Source organism: Equus caballus, chromosome 5 (assembly GCF_041296265.1).
Source record: "Equus caballus isolate H_3958 breed thoroughbred chromosome 5, TB-T2T, whole genome shotgun sequence".
Taxonomy (NCBI): domain Eukaryota; kingdom Metazoa; phylum Chordata; class Mammalia; order Perissodactyla; family Equidae; genus Equus; species Equus caballus.
This window is the reverse complement of record NC_091688.1, coordinates 76,779,449-76,796,838: the sequence shown is the minus strand read 5'-3', so window position 1 is coordinate 76,796,838 and position 17,390 is coordinate 76,779,449. Positions and strand designations below refer to the sequence as shown.

Sequence of the window (17,390 nt, the reverse complement as noted above, 5' to 3'; positions counted from 1 at the left end):
GTGGATCTTGGTCCAGCCAGATCTTACCAAAGTATTCTGAACTAACTTAAGGGCTTAGAAATCTCAGGCTTGTATATGTTATAGGCCAATTGCTTAGAACAAAAAAAAGCATCAGAATTCTGTTTTCAGATAAAACTTCTGGAAGCATAAGCAGCAACTGATTGTTGATTGAAGAATGAGAGGAGGAGGTAGTATGAGAAGGGGAGCCTGGTGGCCTGTAGGGGCTCCTTTTAGAAGGCTTGAAAACCAGTGTCACCTGGTTTTAGGATGTACTTAAAAGCCCTGATTTTTTTTTTCCTTTTGCTGTTTAATATATTATCAAGTTTTATGTATTATAAGTCTGTAGCATTTGTTAAAAGGTATTAACAACAGTATAACTATTAGGATAGAATCTTTAATTTTTTTTTTTTTTGAGGGGATTGCTTCAGAATGAAAAGAAGAAAAGATTCAGTTTTCTTTTTTTTTTTAATTCCTGATTGTTAGCAACTACAAGAAATGGATGAACGAAGGACGATCAAACTCAGTGAGTGTTACAGAGGATTTGCAGACTCAGAACGCAAAGTTATTCCTATCATTTCAAAATGTTTGGAAGGAATGATTCTTGCAGCAAAATCAGTTGATGAAAGAAGAGTAAGTGCTATGTAATTATATTTGAACAAATATACTTGGTTTAAGTGTGCTGTTTTAGTTAGTAAAATGAATTGGTGAAGTAGTTGATAGGTTAGTTGATTCTAAATTATATTCTGTAGAAGGAAGTCTGGCAATAGATTGGACTCCTTTTAGCTCTAAGGACTCTTCTAAACACTAAAATTCTAATTGTTTAAAAGAAAAGAGTTCTAATCCTTTCCTCTCCTCCCCTCACTAATGTTTTAGTTTTACTCTTAGAGTATAGCTAACCTGTGAACTCTGTGTTACAAACTATTGTGCCGTTGGTCTAGTGGAAGTTCAGAGAAGGAAATGGTCAGAGAGATCTAGAGTTGTAAGAGTTGCTTTTAACACAAGAGTTGGCACTTGAGCTGGAATTTGAAGCATGGAATGATGGCCCATGAGAAAGAGGAAGGAGGGCATCATGAGTAGAAGGAAGAGCATATCTCTGTCCCTTCGAGGAAATATATCTAATCACATTGTATCTTGATCACGGACTAGCAGAGTCTTTACAGGTCATTTCTTGGTAAATGTTGATTGATCAAAAAGAATGGTTGGCAGAAACTGAGGATGTAAGGGCAGAGCAGGAGAAGAGAACCAGTGTTCGGGGACTGCCAAATGTGGACCACATATTTTGGTCTTCACAGCAAGTTGGTATATTAGTGAGGATCCTGTAACAAATAGAATTCTGACTTAAATTTTAAAAAGAAAAGAGGATTTGGGGGTTCTTTAATTGAGAATTCAAAAGTACATTTATATTTCAGTATGGCTTGATCCAAGGTTACAAATATAATTAGGTCCCTCTTCTTACTCTTATCGTTTAGCAAGTGATTGGTGGGGGTGGCATTAGTGACAAAAGTAAAATATGACTTAAGGGTGAGTTGGCTAAATGACAGGCAAAATGTACTATTAACAGAAATAAGAAATAAGGAGAGGTGGTTAGGAGTGGGGAGGAGTTTGTAGAGATAAAGTATTCTGTTTGAGGAGCCGGCCCGGTGGTGCAGCGGTGAAGTGTGCACATTCTGCTTTGGCAGGCTGGGGTTCGCTGGTTCAGATTCCGGGTGCGAACATGGCACCGCTTGGCAAGCCATGCTGTGGTAGGCGTCCCACATATACAGTGGAGGAGGGTGGGCACAGATGTTAGCCTAGGGCCAGTCTTCCTCAGCAAAAAGAGGAGAATTGGCAGCAGATGTTAGCTCAGGGCTAACCTTCCTCAAAAAAAAGTATTCTGTTTGAAAATGAGTTTAAGGTGTTAGTAGAACATTCAGATAGAGGTGTGTAGGTCCAAAAACAATATATGATACTTATGTGAGTTAAAGTTTTAGGTAAATGGTACTGAACTTTATATTTTAAAAGTTGCTTTTTCCTCTCAGTGCTATTTGTGAGATCTTTCTCTGTTGCTCTGTTAACATTCCCAATTATGTCTTTAATATATTTTATTTGTCTTTTCCTCATTGGATAAATATAAGCCTTTCTACTGTCCCATACTCTCTTTTATGATTAGATGCCCTTCCCTCTCTTCCAAAGGTCAACTTCTTTGTAGACAATCCTGTAAATCAAAAAGTATTTTCCTTTGAAACTTCTGAGAATTTCTACTTGAGAATAACCTCTTCTTATATTCCTTTTGTCAGTTAGCTCTTCCTTATCAACTAACTAGTCCTCATATGAATTTCAGTGGTTTAAAGCTATGGAGTAAAAACATTCATCAATATTACAAATTAAGTAATTGGTAATTTATTTGTAAATTAGTATTTTTTCTATTGGGATTAAAATATTTAGGGTTTATTACAAATTCACAGGAAGAAATTACTCACTTTAAACCTTTAATGAGTAGTGTAGAATTATTTCTTTAAATTTTTAGTTGTTGTTTTCTTGCATGGATTAAAGTTGAAAGCTAAATGTGGTACTATGAACAAATGAAATGGTTTTAAAAACATGTTTCTTGTGTAAAACAGGACTCTCAGATGGTAGTAGACTCTTTCAAGTCTGGATTTGAGCCTCCAGGAGACTTTCCATTTGAAGATTACAGTCAGCATATTTATAGAACCATTTCTGATGGGACTATCAGTGCATCCAAACAGGAAATCGGGAAGGTGGATGCCAAAACCACAGTAGGAAAGGCCAAGGGCAAGTTGTGGCTCTTTGGAAAGAAGCCTAAGGTAAAAGTCAAAATTCCTCTATGCTGATTTGTTTTAGTGTGTCATTTAAATCCATGTACGTATTGAACGGATAATGGTTTACTATTCATACAGAATAAATATTTTGGTTTGAATGATTCAGTTAACTTTTCACTTAGAAATAGTTTTGTACCTTAATAGTAAAAATTATTTCTGGATTTAACATTTGACCACCACTTAATAATGTGTAAAAATATTTAATAAGTTGGTGATATCTCTTAAATTATATGCTTTTGATATTTTATTTGTTGTATAGTTTCAATCAGAATTCTAAGGAAACATTATAGTCTAACTATAAGACCACTAAAATTGCCATTCTCAGTTGGAATAAATGATTGACCACAGTGATAATGTCAAATTAGGTCTTATAGATCATACTGATAAAGTTATTTTTATCATCCATGTGGATATTAAATGGGAAGGGCTCAATGTTTGTGGTTATTTAAAGTTTAAAAAATCTCTAGTTTATAGGAGAATCTCACTCTTAACTTCTTGTTGGAACCCCTCTTTTCAAGTAGTGTTTATTTTAGATAAATCTAGCTCAGCAGATAAATGGAATAGATGAGTGCTTAGTCTTTCTTATCAATTTAGTGATTATAATGTCGCATCAGTAGGAAAATAGATATGTTCTGTTACTCTTTGCTGTATTTACTGAAGTATACAGATTATTTTAATTCATTTTTCTGATCTTGATATATGAATATAGATAAAATTTAACTCATTATAACATACCTATAAATATTTTTAAAAGCACAATTATAATTAACTCAAGCTTTATTCTTTCTTTTAATAGTATTGTCCAGTCGAGAAGTTGAGAGATGAGACTTTAAAAATCAGATCACAGTAGCTAGGAAAGCTTAGAAAAACAAGGAATATTGAAAGTAAAAAAAAAATTGAGGTGCAATGAGGATGAAATAGAAACAGTCTGAGAGGAAAGCCACAAATGTAATGAACTCTTTTTTGCCTATTTGTGATAATAATTGGTTACAGTTTTAATTTTTTATTTTAGGAGACATTGCCTATTTAGATAACTTTACCTGTAGCTGCTTCCTTTATCTCTGACAAGTACAGGTTAAGTATAACTAACTAGGTGGTACTGATATTCTAGATATCAGAAGAGAATATTTTTCCTAGGTCATATTGCTCTCTCTAACATTATAATTTGTTGTACTCTATATTTTTAATCTGTCAGCTTGTAAAAAAAAATGATCAAATGAAATGGTACATTTTTAAAAGTAAATTTGACTTTTTAAAATGACAGTTTGGGCGAAACTATGTTAACTTTCTTATATTATTTTTATAGAAGACTATTTGAGATATATTTTGTGAAAAGTATGTTGCCAAAAATAGAATTTTCATTTAGGAAAAAACTATGCACATTTGGCTTATTGATTCCTTTCTTTATTTCCATATTAGCCACAGTCCCCACCCTTAACCCCTACTAGTTTATTCACATCCAGTACTCCTAATGGGTCCCAGTTTCTCACATTCTCCATTGAGCCCGTGCATTATTGTATGAATGAAATAAAAACAGGGAAGCCCAGAATTCCTTCTTTCAGAAGCCTCAAAAGAGGGGTAAGTTTAATAATGGGTTAAAATGCATGATGGCCTATTGTGTGTGTAGTGTGGCTTTTAATACTCTCCACCCTCATTATAAGGCTCTCTCCTATAAATATGTAGCTTAAAAACCCCACAGAATTAAGTATAGCTGCCCTCAAGTTAAAAACAACTCCTCTTTATAACATTTGAAATGCTCAACTGTAAAAGAATGGTATTATAAAGAGGGTGCTGGGTACAATCATATTAGCTATTTTTTTGTTTATGTGAAATCATATGTCCACCATTGTCTTGTAATGTATTTACATTTTTAAGACTTTCAGTAATTTGTCACTGGAGTTACTCATGTAATAATTTGTCACGAATGATGACTTCTGCCAATTTATAAAGTATTGTTGATAATTTAAAAAATCAAGTTCAATTTTAATTGCCCTATTTTTAGAAGCATAAAACACAATTTCCAATAGTTAAATAAAAATTAAAAATAGGTATGTTAAATATCAAGATTGTAGATCAAATTAAGATATTGGAAAGTATTTTGTACATTATAATGCCTATAAAAATACTAGATATTATTGAGTAATGTTTACGTGGAATTTGTTTTCTTGAACTAAAAAAAAGTAAAGTTTTTTTTCACCAGAGTTTTTTCATTCTTTCTTTTTTTTTTAATTGGCCAGCCTTTGGCATTTATGTATAATTAAAGATGCTCTGCAAATGAAAAATTTTAGAGTAGTAAAAAGCAAATACTAAATTGTTTCTTAACAATAACTGTTACACTACTGATAAATAAATTAGTGTTATTCCATAATATTAGGTTAATTTCTCTTGTTTATGTTGATTTTAAGTGCGTTTGTAATATTCCTAGCTCATAATTTAGATCCATTTATGAGATTTGTTTGAGCATTTGTTTGGACATATGAAAAACATAGGTGTGGTAACCTACAGATGAGAACTCAGAGTCTGTCATTGTTATAAGAAGTCTGATCGTTAATAGTAATACGCTATAGTTGGGCTCGCTTTTGTGCGTGCTCCCTCTCTCTCCTCTTCCCTTTTGCCCCCCTTTCTCTCTAGCTTCCTTCCTTCCTTCCTCTCTTTCTCATTTCTTTCTTTCCCTTTCTGTTTAGCCTGTCTCTCTGTTTTTCTTATTTTTGGTAGCCCTTTCTATCTTCAAATTGCTTTAGTTAGGTTTCTCTTTTGGCCACATGTAGAACAAGATATATTAATTTAGGGCAAGATTGAATTATTGTCTACATTTCCCTTAAAACAAAATGAGAAACTTAACTGATGTCAGTAATGCAGCAGAAATGCCCTAGAGTTTGTGTCCCCTTTTGGACTTCTTTCTTTTATTATTATAATGACATGAACTTCTTTGCATTTACTTTACCTAATTCTGTAAGTGTATGATAATACAGGCAATTAATGACATTTGAAAAGTCCTATACCTCCAGGCACTACAGGTACCTGTAATCACTTTTAAAAGCCCTTGACACTTGTTTGAAAGACTTTAAGAAATCGTATTTGGAATTTCTATTGCCTGACTTTGAGGGTAGAGTTAATTCCCATCTTCTCTATGATGATTGAGAGTACATTAAATATTATGTTATATAAATCATGAGAAGTTACTATTTAGTAGCCATATTTTTGTAATCATTTATGTTTCTAGACATTGAGTCTGCCAGGCCCAGTTAGAATACTCTATACGGTATATTCATAGAGATATGAGGTAGATGTAATTCTATGAAAAAGTTCAGGCAGTTAGAACTATGAGCCCTGAGAGAGAAGCTGAAATATGTGACATCTTCATTCTTATTGAATGAATTTATAGGTAGAATTTTATAACTGAAGTTAAAAGTATCTACTTGGTCATTATTTGTCTTATTTCCAAATATTGCTTTAATTTTAAATATTAGCACATATTTTGGGGGGCCTACTTTCAGAAAGCCAAAATCCTAACCACTCATTATTATCATACCAAAGAAAAAAGCAGCATGCAAGGTAGAAAATATGACAGACCAATTTTGGGGGATAGAGCAGGAAAGAAAGTTTATTACAACGTTGGCATTGAGCAGTTTCTTTGTTTTGATTGATATTTGGTAGTTTACTAGATGACGTTTCAAAATTAACCCATAGAGATGTTTTCCTTACGCTTAAGAATTTTCTCAATATAGAGAAATCTAAAAAGAAGAAGATAAGCTCTAAGAAGCCAGTTTATATGCTTTTACATGGATTTACATGTAAGTCCATTAAGCTTACAAAATAAGTCTTAAGGTTTCTTTTTTTTCCCCAGTTTTATTGAAAAAAATTGACATACATCACTGTGTAAGTTTAAGGTGCACAGTATGATGGTTTGATTTACGTATATTGTGAAATAATTACCACAAAGGTTTAGTTAACATCCAGCATCTCATATAGATACAATAAAAAGAAAAGAAAAGAATTCTTGTAATGAGAACTCTTAGGATCTACTCTCTTAACATCTTTACTCTAAAGCATGCAGCAGAGAACTCACTGCTCTTTATACTAAATCACCTGTAGGCACTTTTCACATTTCCACTGAAATAGCCAGCCAAGTAAATTTACTAAAATAAATTCAGTCCCCAGGTTCTTATGTAAAAACAGAATATTTTTATAGTCATCAGTAATCAATAATTGATATACATCATGATGGTTTGATGTACATATATTGTGAAATGATTAGTCTTAAGGTTTCTTAAAGCTGCTGAGTTGTACTGTTCAAGTCAGAAACTCTGGTTTTGAACTATATTTGTTATATCATTTTTCCTAAATATCTGTGTTTTGGCTTTTCTAAAAAATTATAATTTCTTTTTCTTTTTTTTTTTTTTTAAAGAAAACCTAGTATATACAGTTCCCAGTATCTTTTAAGGATATGAAAAATGTTATATTGGACTGGTGTTTTTGAATTTTTAATGATGGTGCCAGTAGACCTTTTCTGAGGGACAAGGGTTTATAATTTCCTTCAGTGACATCAAGATCTAACCATTAGTGAATATTTGGTATATACCCAAACTTAACTGCTTATTATAAAAACAAATAATTTTTACTCTATAATTACTTCATTTGAGCTTACGGGGTACTCCTTTTGTTAAGAAGTAGATTTATTCAGTAGTAACAAGTCCATGTTTTCTGTATAAGTTATTCATGATCTTACAGATTTCCAGGGTAATTTTTGTAAGCTTTTATCATATCCAGAGAACAGTTGTCAGGATTTTCTTATCTTTAAATGAGATATACCAAATAATTTTAATTGCCTAACTGATTTCCTTTTTAGCTCCCTTTTGTATTTCTTAAGGTATAGTGGGTCTGTGAAATTTTCTTATTATAGGTATATGATAATTGCATATGAGAGTAAGGTATTTCTGTATTGAACGTGTATTACTTTTAAAATAAATATATTCCTAATATTTTTACAAAGAACTTGAGTTTTTGTACCCCCAAATCTAAGGTTAATGAACTGTAAATTTATTTTCTAATTGATAATAAAATTAGACTAGCTAAAAAACTGAAGCATTTGATATTTCAGTTGTATATAATTATCTTCATGTTTTCTCTAAGACATTAATATAGAAACTGGAAAAATTGTGGTACTTAGAAATTTAGCTGATGAGAATTATCATAAGAGATAAGTCAAATTAAAATACATATTTTACTTCTTTTCCTATATATAATTTTCTTTTAATAACATTTTAAGAAGATCATGAATATCTTTGTATCTTCTTACCAGGAGTTTTGTCACAGCAAAATAAGTTGTGGTTTTTATTCCCTGAAACTACTGACAGTCTAAAGAATGTTAAGCTTAATTTGGAAAGATTATGGAAAAATGTCATCTTTGCTTATCATCGTAACCATTAATATATATGGCCAATTCATCAGAGATAAAGGGTAGATATTTTTGTCAGCTGTTTATTAAAATTCATGTTTTTTATGTGAAATTCTGTCTGCTATCCCTCCATCTTCTCTAAAATATCATGAGTTAGAAAACTTGGAAAAATAAAAATTTTAGAAGCTGCAAACCAAATACAGTGAATGTGAAGATTAGCTTTGTAAACCTCTACTGTATATTCTGGGTCACTGGGTGTGTGTGTGTGTGTGTGTGCACATGCATGTGTGTGTGTGCACTTGTGCGTGCATGTGTGTTTAGTTGGGATGCTAGATAGATGCAATGCCCGTGGCAGAGCCCTTCTAACCCATGGAACGTGGGATATATATACATATGCAGTATATTTACTGTATGAGAGCACTCTGGCTATGTCATTTCATATTTTCAGAAAGAATAAATTTTAACCAATTTTCTAAAAATCAAAGTTATATTTTTAGTGTTGCTTCTTGAGCATATGGATTTTAGAATAAAAACTGAAAAATAGAAGCTATATCTTCAAAGCAAAATTCAACCCACATATTTGTGTCTCTTAGGAAATATGGATGGGAGACTTGAACCTGGGTGACTCGTTTATTTATTATTTTGATAATAATGTGTTTTTAATGTGTCTGTACCTGAAAACTAAAGTAGAAATCTTACCCTTACCTACCCATTTTACATTTATGTTTAAAACAGTATTTTGAACTATAAAAATTCAAATAACATTGTCTTGTTTAACACATTGGGAAGAACATTCCATTTTTTAATACTTCATCTAAGATTTCTTTTAAAATGGTTAATATTAGATCTTTTGTATTTAACTTTTCAAATATTAGTATTTTGGGAATGAAGACCTATATAAGTGAAATCCACTTATGTAAAAGTTCTATCTTAAAGAGGAAAATACATGAAAAAGATACAATGATCGCTATTTACTTTTGAGTTTTAGTTGCACCTAGAAAATATCTGCCCATTATCATCAGTGTTTTGTTTTGGTTTTTTTGCAAGTAATTTACTTTCCAAAAAATGTGCTTAAAATTGTTTTTCTGGCATAATTGTTTGGATTGTGAAATGTACATGATTTATTTTAATATTGTAAAATATATATATATATAGGTTATTGCATCTTCTGTATTATAGTTTCATGTGAATAATTTACCATTTCTTTCTGTTTTCCATTGAACTATTCAGTGGTCGGTGAAGATGGTAAGCCTTATGTGCTGATCTATATGTGTGCCAACATTAAGTAATCTCAAAACATTGTTTTGTTTAAGTCAAAACAAGTGGTAAGGTACATCCCTACATTTTCACCTTGTCTTTTCTTTTTATAACTTAATCCATAGTCCAACATATGCCAGTGCCACTTGATGTCGTAAAATTGGAAAATAATGTGGTTAATCTGTAATCAACCCATTAAGTTCTTAAATGTTATTGGGTGGAGTCCTTATGTTACAGAGAATAAAATTATAGTTAAACATTAACAGTTACATAGTAGAACAAAAGTTCATGTTTTTACAGAAGGAAAATTAAAAATTATCTTTCGTGATTTTTCTTAATACCCTTTAAAAAGATCATATAAACTTGATTTGTGGTTTATCGTAAGAATCATTAGATTTTCCAAAAAGCAAGAAAATTTCCCTACTGCTTTTATTATAGAATCAGTGCTTCTTCTTCTATACTATTGAATGGAAATAAAAGCACAAATAACCTAAATATTGTGTGTATATGTGTGTGTGTGTGTGTGTGTGTGAGTGATGTTCCTTTATACATTTATTTCAAACAAATTAATGTAACTACATTGTGAAGGCCTAACCCCCAAATTATTGGGTGCTTACATAGTTTCTCATTTTCAGAAAATAGACCACTCTTTTTCAAAAAGACTCTTGCAGTTTGACCTTTTGTGAATTCTCTTGTAGTAGGAGAGGTTGTTAAATGCCTGAGAGGTCTTCTTTATATCCATAGGAAATAGAGTGAGTTTAGTTCTCATATTCTGTAAAAGAATAGGTTATAAGGTCAAAATGGGATCTTAAAAATGCAAGTGTGTAGATATCTACTGTTAATAAATTTAAGAACAACGTTTGATCAGGGATAAGTGGAAATCTGGCAGATTTACGTATAGGTAGTTGTGAGTTTATTATACTACTACCAAATAAACCACATTGAGATATGTTTCTTCACTTTATTAAATAGTTTTGCAAAATTTGAAGAAATATTTTTAAATATATAAATTAGAAAGTTTTATCTTTAGCACAGATATGGTAGTTTTCAAAACGTATACCCCAAATTAGATTAAAACTGATAACTTATATTGATAATTAACCACTAAATTTAAACACATCTTGTTTAGGAAATTTTGCCATTCATTTAGTTTAGAATTGGTTGATAGCAGATTCTTATTTCTGGTGACTGGTAGATTAAAAACCAAAAGCCAGTTAGACAAGATGCTCTACTCTTTTTAGGAAGGCTTGTCAAATGTTCGTAATGTGCAGGCCACTTGGGAAAAATTCTAGAGATTCTGTTAGTAATTAAATGTTATATTTGATCATGGCTCATCCTAAAAGTGAGTTTTCTCTTTTTTAAAAGTAAGGGAAGCATTCTTATAGATGGTGAAATAAAGCAATTTAGGATATGTTATAGGCATAAGTGGCCTAAAGAGCAAGGATGTATGTATTTTGGGAGTTCATTTCAGCAACACTTTAAAAATTGAACTTGTGTGTTCTTAAAATCACCCTTTTTTTAAAAAAGTGAAAATGATAGATGCCATCAATTTATGGAGTATATTAAAAAACTTACGTGTAAATATGGGTTTATATTAAATGGAATCAATAGTTCCTAATATTGGCTCTGTTATGTAATCTCTAATAAGATAACTAAAGTAACAGTGACATGATTAACATTTAAAAGGAGAAAAGACATTTGAATCAGAAATTTACATCTAAATACTAGCACTTTTTCTTAAATAATAAAGTTTCTTGAATATCAAAGCATTAAAAAATTTTCAAGCATCAAGCAGTCTTCCTAAAGAAGGATTATGTCTTTCTTTGGATTATTTGTTTTTTTCAGGAACAACTGAGGTAATGTTATTTGGTTGTACAAAAGGATAATTGAAAATAGGCTCCTTACTGGAATATAATTTCTACTTATATTTCACTCAGTGGATAGTTCTGTCTTTTGTTTTTTAATGATTACATATGTTTTGGTTCTAAAGAATGGTGTAATAAATATAATCATTCAAAGACTATATGCAGCATTAAAATATATTTCATTAATTAGATTGTCTTTATGAGGTAAGTTGCTTACTTAACTCAATTATATGAACTTTTCATATTTTCAGTCTGAATATTTGTAATATTCTCACTACCATGGCAGTGTGTTTGATTTGGGAATGTGGTGATATATATAAAATAGTAATTTGTATAGATGAGAAATGTTACATGTTTCCATTTTGTTGTTGTTGCTGTAAGAAGGTTCATATGTATTTTTTTTAACTCTGCCAAGACTTGAAAATAATGTGATACCAGTCATTACTAGTTGTCTGTATCTGGTGATATTTTTACCTATTCTATTTTGTGATTTTATAAACTGACTGGAATTTGAACTCTTTCTATAATACAATTGTTTTAACTAATATGTGCACATATCCATGTAGATATCTTTTTCTTAAAAGGGATTGTTTGGGGCTAATTTGAAATTAAACTTGAAATTGATATATATTTTTTATTTTGTAGCAAGTATATTTGAAAAAATAAAATTTCCTGAAAATGTCTTTTGTAATGATTTAGATTCTCTTTTCAGGGCCCAGCGCTAGAAGATTTCAGTCATCTGCCACCAGAACAAAGACGTAAAAAACTACAGCAGCGCATTGATGAACTTAACAGAGAACTTCAAAAAGAATCAGACCAAAAGTATTTTTCCATTAAGTCTTCTCTACCATAGTTCTTCCTTTCAGGGTCTACTTTGAATGACGTGTTTAAATGTGATGTATAGAAGGTTTAAAAATTATACGTCCTAATTGAAATATCTTTTGAGGGAAAAGTACAATCCTAAATTTTGGAAAATTTTATGGTTGCTGTGTCACAGGTAAAAATGAAACGTTGGAGAGTTTCTTAGGTTGCAGATTACTTATTGGATCTAATGTATATATTTATACCATCCATAAATTTGCAAAATACCTTGATGATTCATTATCAAAAGTAGTTTCACTAACGCTAACCACCTTATATACTTTGCTATTTTCGTTTTGCTCTGGTATATAAATTGAGTTCAGTAGAAACCTGAAACTATATTTTTTTGCAGCAAAATATGTTGGCAAACAGTGCTTGACTACTTACAGCTTCTGACTCATTCACTCATAACTTTGATTTTTTAAAAAATTTTATAAAAAGTTTCCTTTAGTTCAGTTGTGTTTTAATGAATATAGAGTTACGATAAATAAAGGGTTATTACAATGGATTGGTGACTTACTGTTTGCTTTTACACTGAAGCTAAAATTGGAGAGTAAACTCTAGCATGAGTGAAGTTTTTATGTTAAGAATTGTACATCAGGTGTGATGGGGTGCTTAATCATAAATGAAATCTTGTATTACAGTTGATTCTCATTATTTGTGGCAGTTGTGCTCTATGAAGTCACCGTGAACACTGAATTAGTGAATACTGAAATGAGAAGTACAGGGTTACACGCCAGTTAACCTCTGGTCACATTTTTATCAACTGATCAATACATAACCTTGTTTTATGTGTGTTTCTGTTTAAGGACACATTATTTAGTGTATAGTTGATTCATTAACTTTGAACTCAGGGCCAACAGCACTGTAACTCATGCCTGAACAAAGCTTTTCTAACGTATGTATTTTCTCCATAAGGTACATCAAAGCCTTCTTGTACTTAGGAGCTAGATAGCTCTTAAGTGTTATGCGTAGAGGCTATTTTAAATAGAAAAATCACCAACAAAGAGCAACAAAATGTAAAAAATGTGGCATTAAATAGAACACAAAGAGGACACTTGTTCAGAGTGTCAGAGTAGAAACAAGAAGTTAGACCATCTTCTTGTTTGACCTCAGCTGAGAATGTGCACGTGCATTAGATGAGTCAAATTTTTCACCACTCTTTGCGTGGCTCATGACTATGCAAGTGCCTTGAGTGTTCATTTTGGGGTTACAAATAAATTTTAGGAAGTAGGCAATTCACAAATTAGAATCTGCAAATAATGAGAATCAACTGTACCAGTATAAAAGATTTTTTTAATTGAGGTATAATTAACATTTATGTTAGTTTTAGGTGTACAACATAATGGTTCGATAGTTGTATATATTGTGAAATGATCACAATAAGTCTAGTTAACGTCTGTCACCATACGTAGTTACAAAAAAAATTTTATTTTCTCATGATGAGAACTTTTAAGATTGACTGTTTTAGCAACTTTCAAATACAGTCAAGTGCTGCATAACGATGTTTCAGTCAATAGCAGACTGTGTATACAACAGTGGTCCCATAAGTACTGTATAGCCTAGGTGTGTAATAGGCTATACCATCTAGGTTTGTGTAAGTACGCTCTATGATGTTCACACAATGACAGAATCACCTAATGACGCATTTCTCAGAAAATATCCCTGTTAAGCAACGTGTGACTGTATACAATACAGTATTATTATCTATAGTCACCTTACTGTATGTTACATCCATATGATATAATTTTAAATGTTAAAATATTTCTTATTAGAGATACATGTAAATAGTCTCTGGAAAATTATAACATTTAATGTAATATTTAGGGCTTATCATATGTAATAACTATCAGGATTATAGAAGGTATAAAAATAAATAAAATGTAGTCCCTGATCCTAAGAAGTTCACATTCTAATTGGGGAAGATATGACTCAAACAATTTAATTTCTATACAAGCTGGATTACCATAGCTGCTAATAGAGGTATAAATAAAGTTCTAGGGGAACGTAGAGGAGAATATAATGAATTCTTACTGGGATAATTAAGAAAAACCTGACTGGGGAGATGTTGGGAGAAGAGAGAGGAGGATGATGTAGGAAACTAATGTTTATTGAGGGATTATTATGTCCTAGGTACCAAGCCTAGGCATTTTACATGGAGTGTATGTCATTGAATTCCTCAAAATAGCCCTCTGAGGTTGTTGTTCACATTATATAGATGAAGAAACTAAGTATCAAATAAATCATGATTTATCTACAATTAGATAGCTGATAAATGTCAGAGTTGACATCCAGACACTAGCTAGTTTGTCCCCAGAGCGTTGAAATTAGACCTTGATAGAAAAATAAGGTTTGTCGGTTAGACAAGAAGTTAGACAATAAGGGGAGAGTAGGAGCATTCAGGGAAGAGGGAAAAATAAGAATAAAGGCAGAGAAATGTGAATGTTCTTGCCATTGCCTGGAATTGGCTCTAGGCCAGGGAGATTGGTTAGAAATTGTGTGGAGTGTAGTAGCAGAAGATGATAATGAAAAGGTGTAGGATGAATTATGCAAAGTCTTGAATACTTTCTTGTGGAATTCTGTAGATATTGGAGAGTCATCAAAAGTTGTTGAAAGAGGAGGTGATATTATCACCTCTGTATTCTACAGAAAGATCATTGAAAGTAGTATGAAGAATGGATTGTATAGGAAAGACATTGGCAGCAGGGAGACCAGTTAGGGGACTTTATAATAATCCAGATGAGAGATGCTGAAGGTCTAAATTAAGAAGACATGCTTTGGGATAGAAAGGAGGAATAGATATGAGTCATTTCAAAGGCAAAGTAGGTCAGACTTTTCGCCTGATTGGATGTCCAAGAAGAAAATAATGGAGGCATTAAAAAAACAATAGGCTTGCAGCTCAGGAGAATAAAGACTTAATTGAAACAGTAAGAAAAAATAAATTTGGGGCAAAGATAATGAATGGTCTTGTTTATGTTGATTTTTGAAATATGTGAAAAATTCATATGGAAGTAGTATCCACTTGGGTTTGGAAATTAAATCCAGAACTTAGGCGAGAAAGAGGACTGGAGATACATATTTGGGAATCATCTGAAGATAGGTGATATTAAAACAATAAGTCAATTATATTTCTAAAACGTAATGAGATCATCCTCAAAAAGGAAGAATGTAGGATGAGGTGAGAAGAAACCTTTGTCATTTTATGTAATACACATTTAAAGAATGAACAGAAGAAGAGAAGGAGCCAGTGAGAGAGATTATGATACAGTAGAGGTGAGAAGGGAAAAGAAAATGCAGCCTTCGGGAGATCAAGAAGGAAAAGAGTATTAAAGAGTGTTAGTCAATAATGTCAGATGTTAGAGAGAGTCAAGGAGAGCTGATTTGAGGCATAACCTTTTGTGATGTGATAAGTGAAAAGTGAAGAGGAGATGAATAACTGAAATTAGAGGGAGAAGGGCAAGTTAAAGATGGCATTCCTATTTCTAGCATAGATGAGTGGGAGGATGCTGCTGCTGTGAACTAAGATAAGAAACACAGGTGGAATAGTGTTTCTGGGTGTGAATATAATGAGTTTGATTTGGGACATGATGAGTTTAAGAATACTGAGGAATATCCTTCCAGCCTTTGATTAAACCTATGTATATATACGGATATAGACATAGATATATATGTAATCTCTTCATTTAGGAAGCAAGAAATAAGAAATGAAATGCTTTTTTTTTTAAATTCTGTTTGTTTTAAAACTGTCTCCATAAATTACTAACTCTATGTACATTATTAGCTTTATACAGATTATCTTTAATCACGTAATGTTTGACTAAACTTAAAGAGATATGACTCTTTTTAACTGCATGTGAGTCCCCGAAATCAAGTGAAACTCTTTTATCTGGGAACATATGAAGTGAATATTTAATTCTGTGGCTTCCTTTTCATTTTCAGAGAAGCACTCAACAAAATGAAAGATGTGTATGAGAAAAATCCACAGATGGGGGATCCAGGGAGTTTGCAGCCTAAGTTAGCAGAAACCATGAATAACATTGACCGCCTGCGAATGGAAATCCACAAGAATGAGGTAGATTTGTTATTTAGCAGTTGTCTAAGATAAATTCATTTTTGTGAACTTCATTATGATAGATTGGTTTTTGCTAGAATTATCTTCAAATATTTATTTAATTATAGGGTTTATAAGCTAAAAGTAAGGTATCATCATGGTATATAATCTTTAGAATGAATCTCTCATTGAAGTATTTTTTTAATGTAAAAGTTTATATAAAACTAAACTTAGGCTATTATACTATTTATACTATTTTTTTATTAGCTGTAAAGTTGATTATTGACCAAATTGGAATAAAGGTTTCCTGTCTGTAAGAATTACGTAATCATAAAAACTCAAAGCACATTTTAAATGTAAAATATCTTATGAGCTTTTAAAAATATTTTGAGCTCAGTTTTACTTATTTTTTTTCTGAAGGCTTGGCTCTCTGAAGTTGAAGGCAAAACAGGTGGGAGAGGAGACAGAAGACATAGCAGTGACATAAATCATCTTGTAACCCAGGGACGAGAAAGGTCATTTTTTGCATTTTATTTGTATTTCTTCTTTTCCCCCAAACTTTTCTCACCCTTTTGTCCTAAACTTCATATCATTCTTTTTCTTCTTTTTTTATTTAACAAGTTTGGCTTTTAGTAACATCAGTCTTTGGAACCTAAATAATTTTCTGTTTCTTTACACTAGCTACAGGTGAGTATGAAATTTCATTTTGCTGCTCAGTTCTGGTTTGTCATGCATCCAAAAACAGAGGTAGGAGCGTAGAAAATTCAGAGCCCCAGTCTGGAGGTACAGGCTTCTCAGACTTGGGAAGATTCCCTTAAGGTTTAGATGGAGTTGGGTAGCTTATGAACCAAGGAAAAATTTAACTGTCAAATTGCTCAAAGTTTCATGAAGAAAAAAAAAGTGTATTGTTAGTTTGGAGCAGAGCTTCCAACAGACAGTTTGCTAAGTTTTTATGTTTTCATACCATTTCTGACATTTCCCACCTATGTGTAATATGTCTTCATTTTTTTTTAATAATGAAATCCAACAAATTAGGATTTACTTCAGAGAAGAATTTGAGAAATCTAGTATCAAATCTTGGTTTACTACTTAATTACAGTGTAATTTGAGCAAGTTCATTTTTAGTGCTCCGTAAGTCT

General features: G+C 31.8%; 1 protein-coding gene across 5 annotated transcripts in view; it reads left to right on the top strand.

Moving 5' to 3' along the window:
* FNBP1L (formin binding protein 1 like) overlaps positions 1 to 17,390 on the top strand; it is a 127,324-nt gene that overhangs the window by 103,339 nt on the left and 6,595 nt on the right. For 3 of the 5 annotated variants that reach the window (XM_070268715.1, XM_023641616.2, XM_070268716.1), the window contains exons 8-14: positions 484 to 630; positions 2,601 to 2,804; positions 4,239 to 4,397; positions 9,448 to 9,462; positions 12,052 to 12,161; positions 16,140 to 16,272; positions 16,672 to 16,766. In XM_070268715.1, coding sequence (XP_070124816.1) covers positions 484 to 630; positions 2,601 to 2,804; positions 4,239 to 4,397; positions 9,448 to 9,462; positions 12,052 to 12,161; positions 16,140 to 16,272; positions 16,672 to 16,766 — 863 coding nt within the window. The remainder of the gene's footprint in view (positions 1 to 483; positions 631 to 2,600; positions 2,805 to 4,238; positions 4,398 to 9,447; positions 9,463 to 12,051; positions 12,162 to 16,139; positions 16,273 to 16,671; positions 16,767 to 17,390) is intronic. The other 2 variants (XM_023641614.2, XM_023641613.2) reach the window with 1 other exon arrangement.